This window comes from Anguilla anguilla, chromosome 5 (genome assembly GCF_013347855.1).
Source record: "Anguilla anguilla isolate fAngAng1 chromosome 5, fAngAng1.pri, whole genome shotgun sequence".
NCBI lineage: Eukaryota > Metazoa > Chordata > Actinopteri > Anguilliformes > Anguillidae > Anguilla > Anguilla anguilla.
This window is the reverse complement of record NC_049205.1, coordinates 47,396,560-47,414,400: the sequence shown is the minus strand read 5'-3', so window position 1 is coordinate 47,414,400 and position 17,841 is coordinate 47,396,560. Positions and strand designations below refer to the sequence as shown.

Sequence of the window (17,841 nt, the reverse complement as noted above, 5' to 3'; positions counted from 1 at the left end):
GCTAATGAAAAGTCAGCTGAACAGAAGTTGCTGGGTCCTCCAACCGAGCTCATAAGCGACAGGGTTCTGAGCACCACAGAGTCAGGGGTTTGGACCCCATATCAGCTTCCTGACCAGAACCACTAACGCAGCAGGAAATGCCACTAAATTAAGCTCTGGATCAGCATTCTGAACTGACTGTACGCTTCTTCAATGAGGATATATAAATCTGCCCAGCTTAAAGGGCAGCCTGGGGGACTGTATTCTCAGAGTCAAAAGTGCTCATGCTGTGGTCAGCCAGAGTGAAATAGAGGGCACTAAGATACACACAGACGACAGAAATGTGGGTATGCAACTCCCCAATGCTTCTCTTATGCTGTAGCTCAGATCCAATCAGAGCACGGAAAAATAAACATTTTCAACCGATTTGGGAATACATCAGAGAATAAAATTATATGTCGATAAAATGCTGGAGAAGAGCTATTCAGAAAACATTTTAGCAGTGTCATGGCTGGAACATGAATTCCAGCACTGGTGAGTCTTGGGATTTTTTTGCATGTTGTTCATTACACAGAGTGGGACTGCTCATTCCGAGCAAAACATTGGAATTCCAATAAATTCTGCGGAGGAATTTATCCATGCATACTTGCATCATCTTTGGCCTCCTTCAATGACCTGGCTAATTAATGGCTTTCAGAAGCTGAAAATCATAGTGCTTAGTTCAGATAAAGGCCAAATGAAATTGTAACAAGCCACATGAGCTGGCATTCAATAAGCTGTTATTCAGTCCACAGAATAATACACTTGAAAATAAACTAATTCTGTTTGCTGATCCACAGGGATGGGAGTGATATATAAAAGTGAAAGAAACACAATTTTACAATGTTTGCCATTGTTCTCAATCAGAGTATGTCACATAAGCATACATCAGAGATGCCTTGGCTTACAAACTAAAATGGAGACAATAAACACTCATTAAAACTGTCCTTTATTTTATACTAATTTAATGTAAAAAATAACTTCTCAGCTTACAGGCAGAACAAGTTCATTTATAGGAGACCTCTTAAAACTGCAATGATCTAATAAACATGTCAAAGGTGTGAATGTTGCCACTAATGAAAAACTATAATATAAACTATGTCAAATAAAAAGTCATCTCAGACATTAATACACATCATATATTATACCAATAAGGGGGAGTATGAATATTAATGTGAATCTTAATCTTATGTACTTTCTAACAGACAAAAAAGCAATTTAAGACTGGTAGTTAATTATGATTATAAAAAGTAATAAATTGCTGCACAGGCAGTTTCATAATATTAAGAATTCTGGGCTTTTACTAGCCATTTCCTTGTTAATAAAAATTTCAAAGCTTCATATTTACTCTCTCACCAATCTACCACAAGAGTAAACTGTCCTTGACCTCTATGTTGCGGGTGGAGAGTGAGGGATTATATAAATAAAGTATTTTTAGATCCTGTGCAAGAGCAGAGATCAGGTCCCTTAGTAGACGCTGAGCTTCGATCCCCTTTATATCCAGGGTAGAGACTGAAGCCCCGCTACAAAAATAAGTTCTGCCCCAGAGTGTCGCCAACAGGCACCCGCATTCTTCGCCACATTCCTTCCTACACATCTAACATTTCAGCTCTGCTTCCTCCACCTCTCCAGACCCTTCCGTGCGGCGAGTACTCAAAAGTTCAATTTTATACAGTGTAAACACCGCTAATGAATGTGAAAAGGTCAATATGAATGGGTGACCTTTCTTTGCCCTCCACCCACAGAACAGAAAGAGAGCTTATCCTGAAACCTGAATAAATCATCCTGCCCGCCTACTGTTCAACCGCTGCAATATCATCACTGCGATCGCTGGTGGCCAAACAGTGAGAAATCTCTCTCTCACCCGTTCCCTCTCTTTTTCACCCTCAGTTTCTCTCTCTCTCACAAACACACACACACACTCTCTCTCACTCACTCTCTTTCTGAATATAACTGCCATTTTTTATTTACTTATTTACTTAATGTACATTAATTTGTTTAATTTGTAAGACAAAGTGAAAAATGAAAACAAAATCACACAGGAACAGAAAAAAAGTGAATATGCCTAATGTTTACAATGGTAAGAAAATAAAAATGGCATAAATATCTGACTCACTCACTGACTTTCACAGTCTTTCTTTCCCTCTCTGTCTTTCTCCGAATGGCAGCCAGTAGGCTGACAAAATAAAGGTTTAGAACTTGCTGAAATAATATATATCAAAAATATCATCAATTAGACCCTGGATTATAAGATTTAACACCATATTCTCTTAAAGAATACCTGTCTACAAGGACATTGGCTGGCACCATTGGCAGGAGTGTGGCAGAATGGTTACCGAACTGGATTTTTTAAGGTAGATTTGAGTATTACCTTAGGTTACCTTAATGTTATATCTCATTGCCAATGCACTTGAGTATGATAACATTACTTGAATACCAAAGAAATCTAGAATTATAAATCTATAAATAATTTAAGTAATTCATATTGGACATTAGCCGGTATCCATTATTAAACTAAACAGTCACATTGAACATTAGCAGGCATCAATTATTAAACTAAACAAATGTCACTTCTCTAGATATCCGTAGCAAAGTGTCTCAAACCCCACCATGAACAGTGAGATGTGGCATTAAAAATTATGACTTTCATTTCAGAGTCAGCAACAGTCTCTTGCAGTTATAGAGAGCTTGTGTACTGTACCCCGTTAGCAAATGCAAAGCCAAAATGTTTCGTGCATTTAGCAACAACAGTTACAACACTTTTGGCACCTTTACACTTTTACTCAAGCAAATGTGTAAAATAATATATAGATGGCAACTTTAAATGTCAAATTGTGCATTTTTCTTCTCTGTTTTTTTTAAAAATCTCAAGCTATTTTACTACTAAGACCACAGGTCTCTCTTTTTTTTTTGCCAAACACTGGACTTTATCTTTGTGGTCTACATGTACCCTGTGGAATATTTCTTTAGCACAGTGAGTCTTTTGTTTAAACATTAAACCAGAGATTGCATATATGTCTTGCCATATACAGTTCTGAAAGATAAATGGCAAGCAGAAAGATTTGTAGCTGGGCCTGTACTATTAAAACCACCTGTTCATGTGTGTTTTATAGGACGTCTCCCTAATTGAGAAGTCATATGCAACAAATGGGGCTTTAGTTGCCTGGCTCCATTAGCGGTAGCAGGCTGACATGTTTCTTGGATACTTTAATCTGGTTTTATTCTATTTATTCTACGTGGCATTACTATAGTCATGGAACCAGCAATGAACATCATTACCATAATCCATGCTACTACACTGCCAACCAATATCTGAAAGTTGTCCCTGAATGAGAATGCAGTAGCAATGTGGTCCTGAACAGCTTTTTTCAATAACATATCATAAATATCCAACGATTTTAGTATTGCATATATGGTTATGTTCTTCTATGAATTATTGTGTGTTTGGCATTACTAAATTTATTAAATGTGCACAATGCTTTGAGATGTACTACGCAAGAATTATGACAGTCAGTCATGTATACACAGTGTTCTTTTGAAACAGTGGATTCCCAGAAGCTCATTGGCCAGAACTGCAGAATGCGCTAGTCGTTTGTTATCCTTACCTTGGGGGACAGGGATGGGAGTTGCAGATTCGCATCATCGTGGGCAGCCGGCTTGATTGGTCGCAGAGACCACCATCCACCTCCTCCCGCCTCTCGCTGTCCAGGCATTTCACAGCAGCTTCTTGTTTCCCTGCAGGAGGGGAGAAGAGGCGTCTGAGAACAGAGGCCTCCTGCTCAGGGGAAAGGGTTTCATAGGTTTCGGGTGACAAACCTCCGACATGACGAGAGCATCAGGTTCACAGTACAGTACAAGTGTTAATTTACAGCAGCTAGTTCCTGCTGTTTGTGGTGCATAGCAATACTATGAAGTGTCCACCCTAAAAACGAAATACTAGAAACAAACAAAAAAAAAAAAATAATAATAATATAGTTTGTATTCAGCGCAACTTTTTAGTGTGAGCGGTTGTGGGGTATTCACACATACTGAAAATATTCAAACAAGCAATTAGAACAGCAAATGATATCTTAAGAGCTTATTCAAAAGCTTGATTCGTGGATGATGCTCTTGTTCTGTGCATAAATGAAAATAAAGAATCTCACAAGCCTTAGCTACTGCACACTCCCTACACTGCCAGGGCAAAGTGGTACAGTGTTAGGAAACCATTTGAATCCCTTCAAAATTCACTGAATGTACTATTTGAAGAATTCTAGCATTCAGATCATTACTGAATACTGCTCCAGGTGCATATCTTGGCCCATGTTTACCGGATGCACAGGATGCAGAGCAGGCAGTGAAGCCTGCGTACTCCCAGCTGTAGCGCTGCTCGCCCTGGCGCTCAGGTCCGAGGGGCGGGCGGAGGGCTGGGGCCCCCCCACAGGGCCGGGGGGTACAGGCCCTCTCAGACAAAGGCCTCTCTGCCCCGCACTCCTCGTCCGGCAGGTCCACCTCCGTCTGCGAGAAGGTCAGAAGTACCCTGCACTTCACCTCGCGACTCTGGTGACCCGGCCCACAGGTGGCGCTGCAGGGCGACCACGGCCCGGGGATAAACCTGATAAAGAACAGCAAGCAAGTCTCAGTTACCACAAACTAAGACAAACTAAGACATTTACAGCATACTAACATACTAACATACAGCATACTAACCCTAACCCTAACAAATGATACACTTTGGATTTAATAATCTTTAATTTTATGCTTTCCCCACCTTTATCTCTACAATTCACTCATGCTGCAACACTCATCACAACCTCTGTCGTTGATTCAGGAGAGGGCAGACGAGCACATGCTTCCCTCCAAAGCATGTGATGGCAACTGCTTTCTAACACACAATGCAGCCACTGACAGAAGTCAGTAGAAGACCCTTCATCCACTCAACGGGCAAATTTTTTGGGCACCCACTCAGCCAGCAAGGGCCACTGGTACACAATGAAATGCTGTCATCCAAGCCAACTGAAACCCTCTCATCCCTGGGAGACACCAACTGTGTATTGTCCTGTGGTGCTACTGGCTAGGGTCAGCACTGGCACAGTCCAGATTTGCAACTAAACTGTGAAACCCATCCATGCACTGTGCTTCTGCACAGTATGTACTGCTTCTGGGTGAGAGTTCTGCTGGACTGCTGCTTGTCCTTGTGTCCAGTTTGCCCAATTTGGAATTCCTCAAAGTCCATTTTCTTGCTTTAGACCACTAACATACAAATGATTCTACATCAGCCACTGTAATACTAGTCAGTCATCAGAAAATTTTACAAATTACAAAAAAGTATTTTATAAAAATGATGCAAAAAACTGTCTGGGCCAATCAAACAACAACAACAAATACTTAAACTGAAATAAGATAACAAAATAAACCCCAAAGTGAACTGTCCTTTTAATGGGATGAGCCACCCAACAGCCCATGACCTTTAATTTTAAACACATTAAATCATACATAAGAATGTGCATTTAAATGAAAAAAGAATTTTTTAACATGTACAAGTCATTTGCAGGTGGCTCTGTTTACAACATTTAATCATTTATAACTTTGTATCAGCAATTTCTTATTGCTTATATAAAGCTTTTTGGCACACCTTTAGAATAGGGAAGAACAGACTGAACAGATGGAGAGTTTAATGAAAAATGTGTGTCGTATTTCATGTAAAAAATTCAATGTGCTCTATGTCTCCAGACTGTTACATTACACTGCCACTGATGTTACTGGTGTACACTGGAGATTCTGTGCTATAATAGCCAATGTAAAACTATAGGTTGCGACCCAGTCTTTGGTACTTAGGTATGTTGACAGGATGTGAACATAAACTGTCCATTGTCCAAGGTGTCAAATAACCGCTGGTTGAATAGCATGTGTAAAACCTTTCAAACCATGAACCTTCAGTAACGGGCATGGACAGAACAGTTCTACTGCATATTATGCCTACCATTACACAAAATACCATCAAATTATATACGAAAAATATAAATGGCAGGAACACTATTCCAATAAAATATGAGCAGCAGGGACATTGTTCCAACATTTAATGAAATGCAGAGCATGACGGCTGGAAAAGGAAAATTTTGTAAATCAACTGAATTTTATTCATTGCTACTTAAATGCATTATTAAATTTAGATTGGCATAGGTTGGCCAATATGCTCTTCATTTTCAAATTGTTTGAGAAAATATTAAGAACACAGGCCAGCAAAAAAAACTTTTTTTTTCTTTTATCAAATCCAGCAAAACACACTTTAGGAGCACAGTCGGGCCACAGAGCCTGTGAAAGCATTCAAGCTTGTCCAACTGCAAAAACTCAACGTGAAAGTCAACACGCACCCTAACAGTCCTGCTGTCTAAACAGTGCCCAGGCTTAAGGGATTACCTTTTTACGAGGCTTGCAACTCCCTAAAAGCCACAACATGTCATGTTTTGACTAATGTGTGCGTGTTATTAAGGGATATCACGATGTCAGAATTGCACGACTTCACGCAATCTAAAAAAAAAAAAACAGATTCTGTGTTTTAAGTGGTTCTCTTCTCAAGTGTCGTACTAGACCGGGCCATTTCTCGAGAGGAAGGTCTACAGCCGCTTAGGAAACAGGTGTCGGTAACCACACGACGGCTGTGCGGTGGTGGAGGGCGCTTCGCTGGTGTCATGAGTGAGGTCTCGCTCTTGACAGATCCCAGCGCCTGCTTATCAGCCATCGTGAGTCTCGGCCAGGCCCTCGCCTACACTTTAATCACGCTGTTATCGGAGGAGGAAGCGAGCGAAACGGAGGAGGGCAAAACAAGAGGCCTCCTCCGGATAAGCTGTGTAAACCACACCAGAAGAATGATGGCGGCCTAATTCCGCGGCACTCGAGTCGCGCGTTATCAGCGCCGGGGCGAGAGCGGCATGGAGGGCCCGCCTTCACCGCGAATAAGAGCGTCCTGCTGGACAGATATGACTTACGCCGGAATCCAAATGTAAATTCCTCAGCAAGGATGAATGGGGTGTTCTCCGATAGCAAAGATAACCGACTCTTTGACACGATCCCCTGTATTCTCCTAAGTGGAGCAAAGCATGGACTCCATGTGCAGACTGTTATAAATCTGTAACATGAATCTAGTTATCAGAATAACGGTAAGACCCAAAAACCCTCTGTCATGTTCCACCTCTGAAGATGATGGTCTGGGATGTTCTTCCCTTCCCCATTGTGAATATCTAAACACTCACCCCCACATACTTTTTACAGTACTTTATGAGATTTTATGATGGCTGACTTGGTAGACCACAGAGGCTGGAATTTTTTTGGCATGACTGTTTTGTGGCTTTGAACAGACAGGAATATGTACTCCCTTGGCCGCTGTTAACGAAAATATAATTTCAGAGTTTGAAATTATAATTTTAATAACACTCTGGGACTCGAAAATGAACCCAAGCACGTTGCACTAACCACTGCCATTCACGCTCACATCCAATAGCTCATTATAAATTGAAACAAAGGGTCATCTACTGCTTCTGCGCTGTGCTAACAAAGCAAAAATTTGCACAAAAACTTCCACACGTTTGTCAGTGTGCCTCAATGACACACGTGTGGAAGTTTTTGCACCTGAGGAGCTCCCCAGACATTTCCACACTATGGAAGAGTAGCTCCTGCTCATTGGTTAGCAGGGATGAGCCTCCCAGACAAAGACCAGTGACTCACGTTGGCTCCTCCGAAGCAGCTCTTGGCTCCTCCAGTTCATGGGCTTGTTTTAACCACGGCAGCTTTGCTTCCACAGGAGGTTTTTCTGGAAGAACAGAGAATCCATCATTCACCTGGGTCCTTGTAAGGAAAACCCCTTCCCAACAGGAACTCCTTATTGGTAAAGCATGACCAAAAGTATGTCCTGTTGCCCTGTTTCTCACTAGCATCGTCAAGAATAAATCAACAACATTATCACAACTGTCACAGAGGCCCCTAAACTGCAATAATTATTTTTGTGTAACAAAACCAACCATTTCACCTTGCTTCATCCAAATCCTTCACTAACTTTAGCGATCCTGTTCCAAAAGAAATAAATAGGTGAACAGAAAGGATCAATCAATCAGCTCTCCACTGACCCAAGCAGACCCAAGCAAGCAATCAGTTGCATGAAAATGTTTTATCTCTTGCATATGAGAGCAAATTAGGCATGCTACCACCATCTGCTCCTTTGCTCTTTTAGAAATCCATCTTGTTAACTGTCAGGAAGCTAACGATGAGATACAGTAGCTCTCAGAACCAGACAGCCGATGCAATCAAGGCAACAACTTAATATCGATATTTTTTAAGCATGAATCTTATTCTCATTAATCTTATTGGGTGCTGACAAGACAGCCAATCAGCGGCAAGGCCATACAGCTTCCATTTGATAATGCGATGTGTTTTTGTCAATCACATTGAAGCTGCAAGGCCTAGCTGCTGATTAGCTGTCAGTCAATAAATAGCAGTGGTAACATTTTTTTTCCCCAGAAGCATTTAATGCTGCCTGAAGATCAGATGTGCACTACTGCATCAAGTATAATTAAAGAAAAAAGACAAAAAATAAAGGTAATGCACCACATGTTGGTAATAATCATTGTTACAGAATATCATGCAGCTACATTAGTACACTTAAGAATTTTAGGAGCGAAATGGCATATATCTCCTTAAAACATCATTCTTTTTACTTCATTCAGGAAAATAGTTTTGGCTGCATCTGAATCAGGGTGAGTCAAGGTGACAGCTGCCAATGTGTGAGTGACACATTCTCCCATCACACGGACGACAACGGAATGACTGCCGGCTCTCATGGCAAAGTCCGAGCATTCCCGTCCGGAAAGCCCGGCTCGCTCTTTCGGCTGCCTGTCAGTCAGCTCTTTAAAGAGCTGGCCCCTAGAGGGCCAACGAGAAAGCAGGCAGAGCACAAAGCGTGAGTATTAACCAGGGGATCATTGCAAACAGATGAGGAAGTGCCCATGAGCTCACGGCGGATCATTCTGGATGCTTTTAAGTCAAAAAGACCTCTTCCATGGCCTGGGAAACCTTTTGCCTCATTTGACGTTACAATGCCTTTATCACACCCTGGCAAGCTGGCAGGGATCACTCCACTGAGCTTTGTCAAACCCAATGCCCAAAGGAGTTCAACTTTCATCAGTCGAACAGAGACATTCTCTAGGTGATGTGGTCGACCATTACACTCTAATTTTCCACACAGTACACCTTCACCCTGTAGAGTGAATTACAGCCAGCAGACCGTTTACAAGAGGTCCATACCTTGAGGCTTGAAGCATGCAACGGGCACCAGGCAGTCTTCCTTAATGTGAGGCTTCAGCCCTGCGTTGCACCCTCCGGTGTGCTGCCCTCTGTGATCAATGCACAGAACCACTCTGTAACGCAAGCCACGGCCACAGGTAACTGTGCACTGGAAAATTAACAAGCCATTACAATACCTCACTCTACGGCCATGGGCAGTTTGTATTTATTCAACACAAAAACATCAGAGCAGCAGATTTCATGCACTGTAGTTGGTCACATACAATGGGCTTATTATGAGCCAAAGGGTATTAAAAAGTGAGAAGAAGGTGGGTGTCATAATGATTGCAGGTGTTCAGAGCAGAGATTATTCTCAGAAGAGTGCTCACCTGAGACCACTCCATGGCCATCCACTGAGGGCAGTCGAAAGTGTTGCAGCTCTGCTGCACCTCGGGGCGAGGGGAGTACGTGCACTTCCACTCCTCCACCTGAGAGATCTGGCCGTGCACGTCCTCCTCCACGCACATCACGCTCCTCTCCTGGCTGCCCCCCCCGCACGACACTGAGCACAAGGTCCACGGATTGTGCTCCCAGCTGAAGAGGACAGAGAACACAGATCAGCGAGGACAACCCTGTTTCTGCAGCCCGCACTAATTCAACTTTATCTGACAGTCCTGCTTTAGAACACCAATAATGACACCTTTGGAGGAGGAGTGGGCAACTGTGGTCCAGGAGAACCAATGGGTACACTGGTCTTAGTTTTAAACTGAAATGTGTATGTGACCCAAAAGTCCAGTGAACTGAGCCAACTGTTTAATTATCTGCTGTAATTGAACATTAATTTTTTACTGAGTAAAAACAAAAAACAACAGACCGGGTGCCCTCCACAGACTATCTCTGCTTTGGAATCTACACAGACCAGTCACCAAAATAATTTGGTGTCACCAAAATACACTGTAAACTCACCCCTGGCACAAACACCACATTATTAATGGACATACTTTACAAACTACTGACAGAAGTACATTCACCATCAATACAGTCAACTCACCATCAATACAGAACAAAAACAGAATAACATACGACAGAAAGTTCACCTTTAGCAGAAAGAACTTACCATAAACTTAAAATAGTTCCCATTTATTATTAACACAGCTCAGCTGGAATAAATTACATCAAAGGCACAGCATGTAATTCACATGTGCCAAATGCAAGACCTTATTAATTAAGCAGCATCAACACATTTTCAGCTTTGGCCCAACCACAGACAATCAGCATGCAGTAGCTACAAAAATATAAAAAGAAAAAAACTAGCACAAAAAAAATCTACATATTGCCTTTGTCAGCACACAAAATAAAATCCAGCAGATAAAAGAGTGGGTGCACATTGAATGCCTTTCTGCATTTAAGGTTCTCCAAATTACTTTTGATCACACAAAAGCTGTCAGTGTATTACAGTGAGCAAAGTATGGCACTGCAATTGCAAACCTGCACAGCATGAATATGGCCCTTGGGCTTGAGATGAACATGTTTGCAGAGGGTGTCCAAACTCATCAGTATGGTAGTAATTGTTTTTATTCCATAAAGGGTGCTGAAAGAACTTCTAGATACCAGATGTAATGATTTCATATTGAAGAACTTGCTCCTTATGTGTTAAATGATTTGAAAATGTACAGAAATGTGTAGAGATAACGATTTGGATTTTCAAATGCAACCATATATAATCTATATATATCTGGTCACTTCCAGGGAGTTTATCAGCCTGGGGGCACTTTAGATTATGTACTAACTACATTATACATCTTTAAAAATGTGTTGCTTAATCTCAAACATTAATGGCCATTAGTAAATAAAACATATTAGAGGACAGGGCCTCAGTGTTGAGAAATTCAACAAGGTTTCATATACACTGTTGATATGCCAGTATATACTACTGCAATTCCATGGTAGCCACGTGGAGCTCTCTCAACATCGTCAGACCAGTCTCTTTTGAAATAACACATTTACAAGCATTTGTTAATGTTGGCTAAAACTCAAAACTCAAGTATTTATGTAATGACATAAAAAGCAGCAATTCCAAGCATTCCAAGGTTTTATACCTGCCATGTAATAAAGTGTGGTCAAATGTCTCTTGAAAATTAATGTTTAGTTAAATCTTGGTTGGCTACACTTGCAGGTAACTCCAGCTTCTTTCATATACTTTCCATTACATTATAAGGGAGAGTGAGGGGGAGACTGGAGACTGTTATCATCAGAGTAAGCATTGTGGCTTTGCGGCCATGCAGCTCAATGTACAGAGAGAAACAGGCGCTCACCGTGGAAGTGGCTGAAAGTGGTCATACGGCATCACCTCTTTGAAGCCATCACTGGGCAGAGAGAAAAGGTCAAATCAGAAATTTGAGACACAACAGAGGATCTGTATAAATAGCGCATCGGTGACAACAATGGAAGACATGAGGCAGACCTTTCAGGGCATGGGTCCATGTTGCACTCCTTCAGTTTGGGTTTGGGCTTCTTGTTCTCGGGATAATTGCGGCAGTGGTGGTCCGGCAACACGCGGTTGAAGCGGATGTCCGTACACTCGGCTGAATTGAGCTGGTACCCTGACAATTCAGGCACATTCATCACCATTAGGTTCAAAACAAAAAAGCTCCTGATGAGCTTGTCAGTAACCAGTGGGGATTCCTATTACCTCCTCCACAGGTGACGGTGCAGGGGAAGAAGTCTGTCTCCCTCCACTGGTACCGGATGGGCTGGTAGAACGTGAACTGAACCAGAGTGTCCTGGGCAGACACATACTTTACCTGCAGGGAACCAAACGGTGGACCTTCGTTATCCCATCTACAATGGTGCAGATCCAATACCCAGCACATGTCTATGTCCCTGTGCACTCCATCAAAACAGGCTTCTCTGAGTGCCTCTAATACCAAACAAAACCATCGTAGGCTTTTATGGTCATAATTAGACTGCCTGGATTCAAACATTGCACCACATTTGTTTTTTCAAAGTCATTTTTTGTGGCATCTATAACTGCATCACACAACAATGGAAATGAAGACTGATAAAATGCAACAAAAAATTCTAATCTATACAACTCTAAAGTGGAGCATTTGCTTTGTAGGCACTGATCCAGGCCATAAATCACATTACATCATCTGTTCCACGTGAAGCACAGCATCTCAAGTGTTACTTGCAAAGCAATGTCCTCGAGACTCAACTTTTAGACAATGATGATGATTAGAGCAGTCATTTCATACTTCTTCAATTCGCCACAGAAGTGAGTCACTTGAAAACTTTTCAATGCTGTGGTAGCACCAGTGGCTAAGGTTGAGCCCAAAGAATACATAATTTTTCTATTCAGCTACTATTCCTGGCATTTCTCTATGCCAGGAATAGAAGTCATGGTTTAGCTTATTCTATCTCGCATTATAGTGCTGACATGAGTAAAACACAGATTTTTTTTCAAGTTTGTACTTTCAATTATATTGTATTATATTTTCTATTATATTTTACATGTATACAACTGTCTAAAAATGTTTTCAAATTATTTTGAAATTACTTTTCAAATGATTCAGAGCTGGTTTCACTGCTTTTATTGTTTGGTTGTTCACTTACTAATGAAGTGGCTACAGATTCACTCAGTGCTCTTTGAAATCACTGCTGACTCTGAGGTATCTTTGCAACCTTACGCTTCTGAAGTTCACCAGAACTAATATGTTTTTGAAATTACATAACAGTAGGAGTTTTATATAAACAGCATACATTTAATTTTGTTTTTTCTTTGATTAAACACAAGAGGGTCATTTATTTTTCAATGGCATGTTTATCCTCAACATTTTGAAAATAATGTGAGGAAAATTTGTTAGATTTTAAAATGTATTTAAAAAACTAAGGTCTTAAGAAAAAAAACTAATTAAAAACGAAGAAAACTGAAGATATTGTAAGGTGCGTATATTTGGAAGTACAGTGCAATAAATAACAGACAGCATACGATTTCAGGAAATAAATCATTTCATTCATAGGAAATAAAAAATAATAATTTCTGAAAGATTTATTATGTTGGCAGTGCTGCCTCAAACTCCACAGGGGAGAGTGAATCAAAAGCTGTTGCAACTTTTGGAAGAGCGTATAATCGAAGTAACCTCTTGAGAAGTACACCTAATTCTTTTTGCAACTGCAGAAACAGCTTATTACTTATATTCAGATAAGCCTGGATTTTATTGGAGGCACTCAAAGGCATTCAGAGGAGTACGAGTTTTCCAGTCCTTGCCTTGAAGATGAAGTCTGCAGTCAGGGGTCCGTGGGCCCGTAACGTCTGTCTATCCGATCCTCTCTGGAAATCCACAGTGGTGTTCTCTATGATGTACTGGCCTGGTGAGCTGAAGCTATGTTCCTCTTTGCGCCCCTGAAGAGTGTGTGACTCCAGTACTAAAGAACAGTGTGGACACAGACACAGCCAGATAAAATACACAAACGACAGCTCTCCTGGCCAAGGAGTCATAATATTCATTGAAACCACTGCTCCCAAACCCTCTACTGCTCTGCTACAGTAACTGCATACAAATATGCACGTATATATAGTGACTTGCATTTCTCATTACTCAACTTTATAGTAAAACATTTGGTGAAGTAATGCAAGAACCTCCAAATGCTTTTCAACATGGAAACTAAACAGAATACTGTCTAAATGTTCTAAATGTAGATGTAAAGACAATTTTGTGTCAATTCCTGTGTTTAACAGTGATTGACACTAAATCAATTTGTCACTATCTACTGTGGTGAAGTATAACCACACTTCATAGGCCACAGATGTGCTGCATAAACTGGGAGCGATGTACAAAAATCAAGACCAGATAAACAGCCACAGTCACAAAGATTGTCCAGTGACAGCTAGCAAACAGCTCCCTCAAGTTCCCAAGTGCACTGTGCAACACGTTGCCTATCTGAATAAATGGGCATATTTTAACTGGAAGACTGAGTGGATAATTGAGGACACTACATAAAAAAAGAGTTAAGGCACAGTGATAGCTCCTTGATTGGGATTGGGTTACAATAGACCTCATTTCAACAGAATCCTCTCCCATGTAACTCGACACCTATCCTCAGCTGTTCAGTGATGCAAGCTCAAGATGTTTCGTTTCCTCTTTTGGCAACGTGCATCCATCTCATGGTGATTGTTGAGATTCGTAATTCGGTGACCATTAAAAGCTTCCCCGAAATAATGTCTGGTCAGACTGACTTATAACTGATATAAGAGACATAATTAACAATGTCAATGAATTCCAGACCTTTTGAAAATGATCAACAGCGTGTGATGTCTATTCAAACAGCTTAATTGTGGTACAGTTGAAACCATTAATGGATGAATTATTGCTGTACCATGCATATACATAATTTGTAACACGCAAAAGGGATCAAGACGGACTACATGAAAGAAATATGATCATAAGTTTTCAGACTAGGTTTGGAAAATATTTACTTTAACTTAAGTTCATGAACTAAAGGCTTGGGCTCTGGGGTTTCTAAATCTTAGGTTGTCTAAAGTTTTTTCCCCTTTTAAACTTTGGTTAGCTTTTCCATATATATATTATTAGTCTCTTGATAGCTGACAAATGATCTGTTAAAGCAATTTTATGGTCAGTCAGAGCCCATTTTAAAGCTTCCACCCAAAAAAATTGCATGTACACCTGGATCGTCGCTGTGATGTTTGTCACCGATAAGGCAATGGCTAACTCGTGTGAAAATGGTGGCGAATTCACATGGTGAATTTTCAAGTCCCAATGTGTCTGGGGGAACAAAATGGCAGGGGCAGTCTCTAATGGACCGTTGTCTGCAGCTGCATGCCTGCCACAAAGCCCCAAGATTACCGGCCGGCGTCCCTACAGGGCTCGACTCCTACCAGCTACGCTGCGAACCCCGCTCCGCCTGCAGCCTGTGAACCCAGCCCCGCAGCATTTCCAGAGACATGCATGAACTCCGTGATGCGACCATCATGGGGCTGTTACCATTATCCACTCCCTGAGTTTGCTTTCTAACCTCGAACGGGAGGGGAACGGGTTCGGTTTGGATAAAACTGACCCAAAACTTTTGAAACTTATAAAAGAGGACTGACACTTTTGAGAGATGTATTTCAAAACCAGTGACTAAACAATGCAAATTTGGCTCTTGGTTTGTTTATATTTGTTGTTGATAATCTGAATTTGCATTATGTCTTTTTGCGATATGGTTTCTTTGAATATAAGATAAAGATGAAAAATATTTGAGAATGTCAGTTCATAAACAATCAATAATCTACTATGTGAAAACTGTTTCATTTAAATTTTTCACAGATAAACATGATTTATGCTGCCATCCCTCCACTGCAGTGGACTTATATAAATCATCTTTATCACAAAAATGACAGACGGTTTCATTGTAAAAATGTGATCTAGCAGAAGTAAATGGTAAATATTAACCATATATATTGTTTATATTGTTTGTAATTGAGATGAAGATAATATATATTGAGTATTTTTGTATAAATTTTATTTCTGTACTGTAAATTCCAATAATGTCCTGGGTATATATGACCCAGGCTAACAGTTTCACAGGTGCTAATAAGTAAACAGAACACAAGGGTTAAGGGCGACTATATTTTGGAATTGTGATGTGGGAAAGCTGTGTGATTCTCATAGAGCTCAGTGGCCTGAGCTGCACTGTGATGACTCCTTCCTCTTCGCATCGAGCCAAACAGCTGCCAGATGGCTACAGGAAGGATGAATGTGAGACTGGAAGCAGAGGGAGGAGGGGCTGCCATAGGCTGGCTTTAATCTCATTAAAGGATTGGTCGTATTTATGTTGAAAAGGCTCCATTTGCCTGGAAAAAGATATCTGTAAATGAGGTTCTACTTGGTTCTAACATAAACAGAATGTTTGAAGGTATTGTCAGCTCCACCAAATAACCAACTACTTTACACCATACAGCCCAAATACAATATTTTGAAGAAATATACCACGGCCATTAAATAAGCAAGCAAAGCCTGCCTCGGGAATGGGCACACGTACTTCCTTCTAGCGCATAATTTGATGATTGTTTGAAAGCCGGCTAGCAAAGAACGGCACAGATAAAGCCTTACAGACACACAACTCATCTCGGGAGCCTGAGAAAGGGCCACTGGTGGGATGTTTTCAAGGTTTATTTACTATTCCTGATCCAGTTGGAAGAATACCACCCTTTAAAAATCTGCAGAGCAGTTTTTCTTCCAAACATTACCAATTTTCCTAAGTTTAAAGAAACAACTGTGAAAGTGCACTGCCCATTATTCTTGCCGTATAACTGCAGGGCCGTAATGTTTGCTGCATCAGCAGGTTGCATGAAATCACCCTTTCCATCCTAGCCACCCCGAATGTCCGTGAAAGGCCTTATCTGCAGGAGTGGTAAAGGCGAGAGTTTACTCACAGATGGCATTGGGACCCTTTGCTGTGATTCTCATGCTACGGCTTCCCAGGGGCACTTCGATCACAGTCTTCACAGCTGCAGGCATGGACACAAAAGCAGGATGTTGTTACAACTATTCATTTGATTTTATATACACCATTATCTGCACATTTGTGGCAAGTTGCACATAAAGGGCAATATTTAAAAGTTGTATATATGTATGCTCTGACTAAATGTCTGATACAATCAAAAGCACCAAACAAATAGCATTTGTTTTAAATTAGCAAGAGCCTCTCTACACTGATTTAATATACGTTGAGCCACACTCTCAAAAATAAACCAGGACAGTCTTTTCTGCGGTCCTCATTTCCATCACAGCAGTCTCCACATGCGGGCATAATAATCTAAATAAATCAGGAGGTCATGACAGTGAAGGATTGTGGGAACAGAATTCCAAAAGCTGGTATACACACAAGCTTTAACCTTGATTTATAGACTGACAAGGATACTGTCAATGGCTAGACCATGCCACAGATTAAAAAGCAATGCAGTTGCTGTTTTGTGAATGTTGTAAAGAATGGGTTTACATATGAACCAAAGCCAACAGTCATGGTTCAAATTGTTTATACCAAGGGAAAAATGGATGGTAAAATGAAAATGAGTGCATCATTGAATGGTACAGTACCATGAATTAATGCATTTCCCAAATTTCAAGTCAATCCTATTATGGAATATGACAATAATTGTGAAATTCTAATCTGTACAATTTTACCCTATTACTGAATTGTATTTGATCACGGCCATGAAGAAGGACTAATCAGGCACAGATTTAGCCTTAATTTTCATGAAAACCATCAATTTTGTGAAGGATTAAAGGTTTTTCACGAATATCCTTCATTTGTAAGGGCTTAGAGCATAAGAACAAGTGCATATTGGAGAGGATTAACTGTGGCCATGAATCAGGAAAAAATGTAATAAAATAAAAAATAAGAAGCACAGCTGCCCTATTTCGTCCTGGGTAGCCTCTTACCCCCAGTCTAGGAACAAGTGAGGTCATGCATCATTTTGCCCGGAGAGGGACAGGGGGGTCTAAATGTATCACGTTACAGCCAGTTCCATACAACATCACAGCAGCTTTCATTCACAGCCTG

The 17,841-nt window shown here is 40.8% G+C and overlaps 1 protein-coding gene across 3 annotated transcripts in view; it reads right to left on the bottom strand.

Annotated features, from left to right (window-relative positions):
• The window catches only part of adamtsl3 (ADAMTS-like 3), a 115,444-nt gene that overhangs the window by 20,056 nt on the left and 77,547 nt on the right, over positions 1 to 17,841 (bottom strand). For all 3 annotated transcript variants that reach the window (XM_035416477.1, XM_035416478.1, XM_035416476.1), the window contains exons 8-17: positions 16,712 to 16,786; positions 13,544 to 13,701; positions 11,966 to 12,077; positions 11,738 to 11,876; positions 11,589 to 11,639; positions 9,663 to 9,867; positions 9,295 to 9,442; positions 7,723 to 7,807; positions 4,329 to 4,612; positions 3,624 to 3,753 (exon numbers count right to left, since the gene is read on the bottom strand). In XM_035416477.1, the coding sequence (XP_035272368.1) occupies positions 3,624 to 3,753; positions 4,329 to 4,612; positions 7,723 to 7,807; positions 9,295 to 9,442; positions 9,663 to 9,867; positions 11,589 to 11,639; positions 11,738 to 11,876; positions 11,966 to 12,077; positions 13,544 to 13,701; positions 16,712 to 16,786 (1,387 nt within the window). The remainder of the gene's footprint in view (positions 1 to 3,623; positions 3,754 to 4,328; positions 4,613 to 7,722; positions 7,808 to 9,294; positions 9,443 to 9,662; positions 9,868 to 11,588; positions 11,640 to 11,737; positions 11,877 to 11,965; positions 12,078 to 13,543; positions 13,702 to 16,711; positions 16,787 to 17,841) is intronic.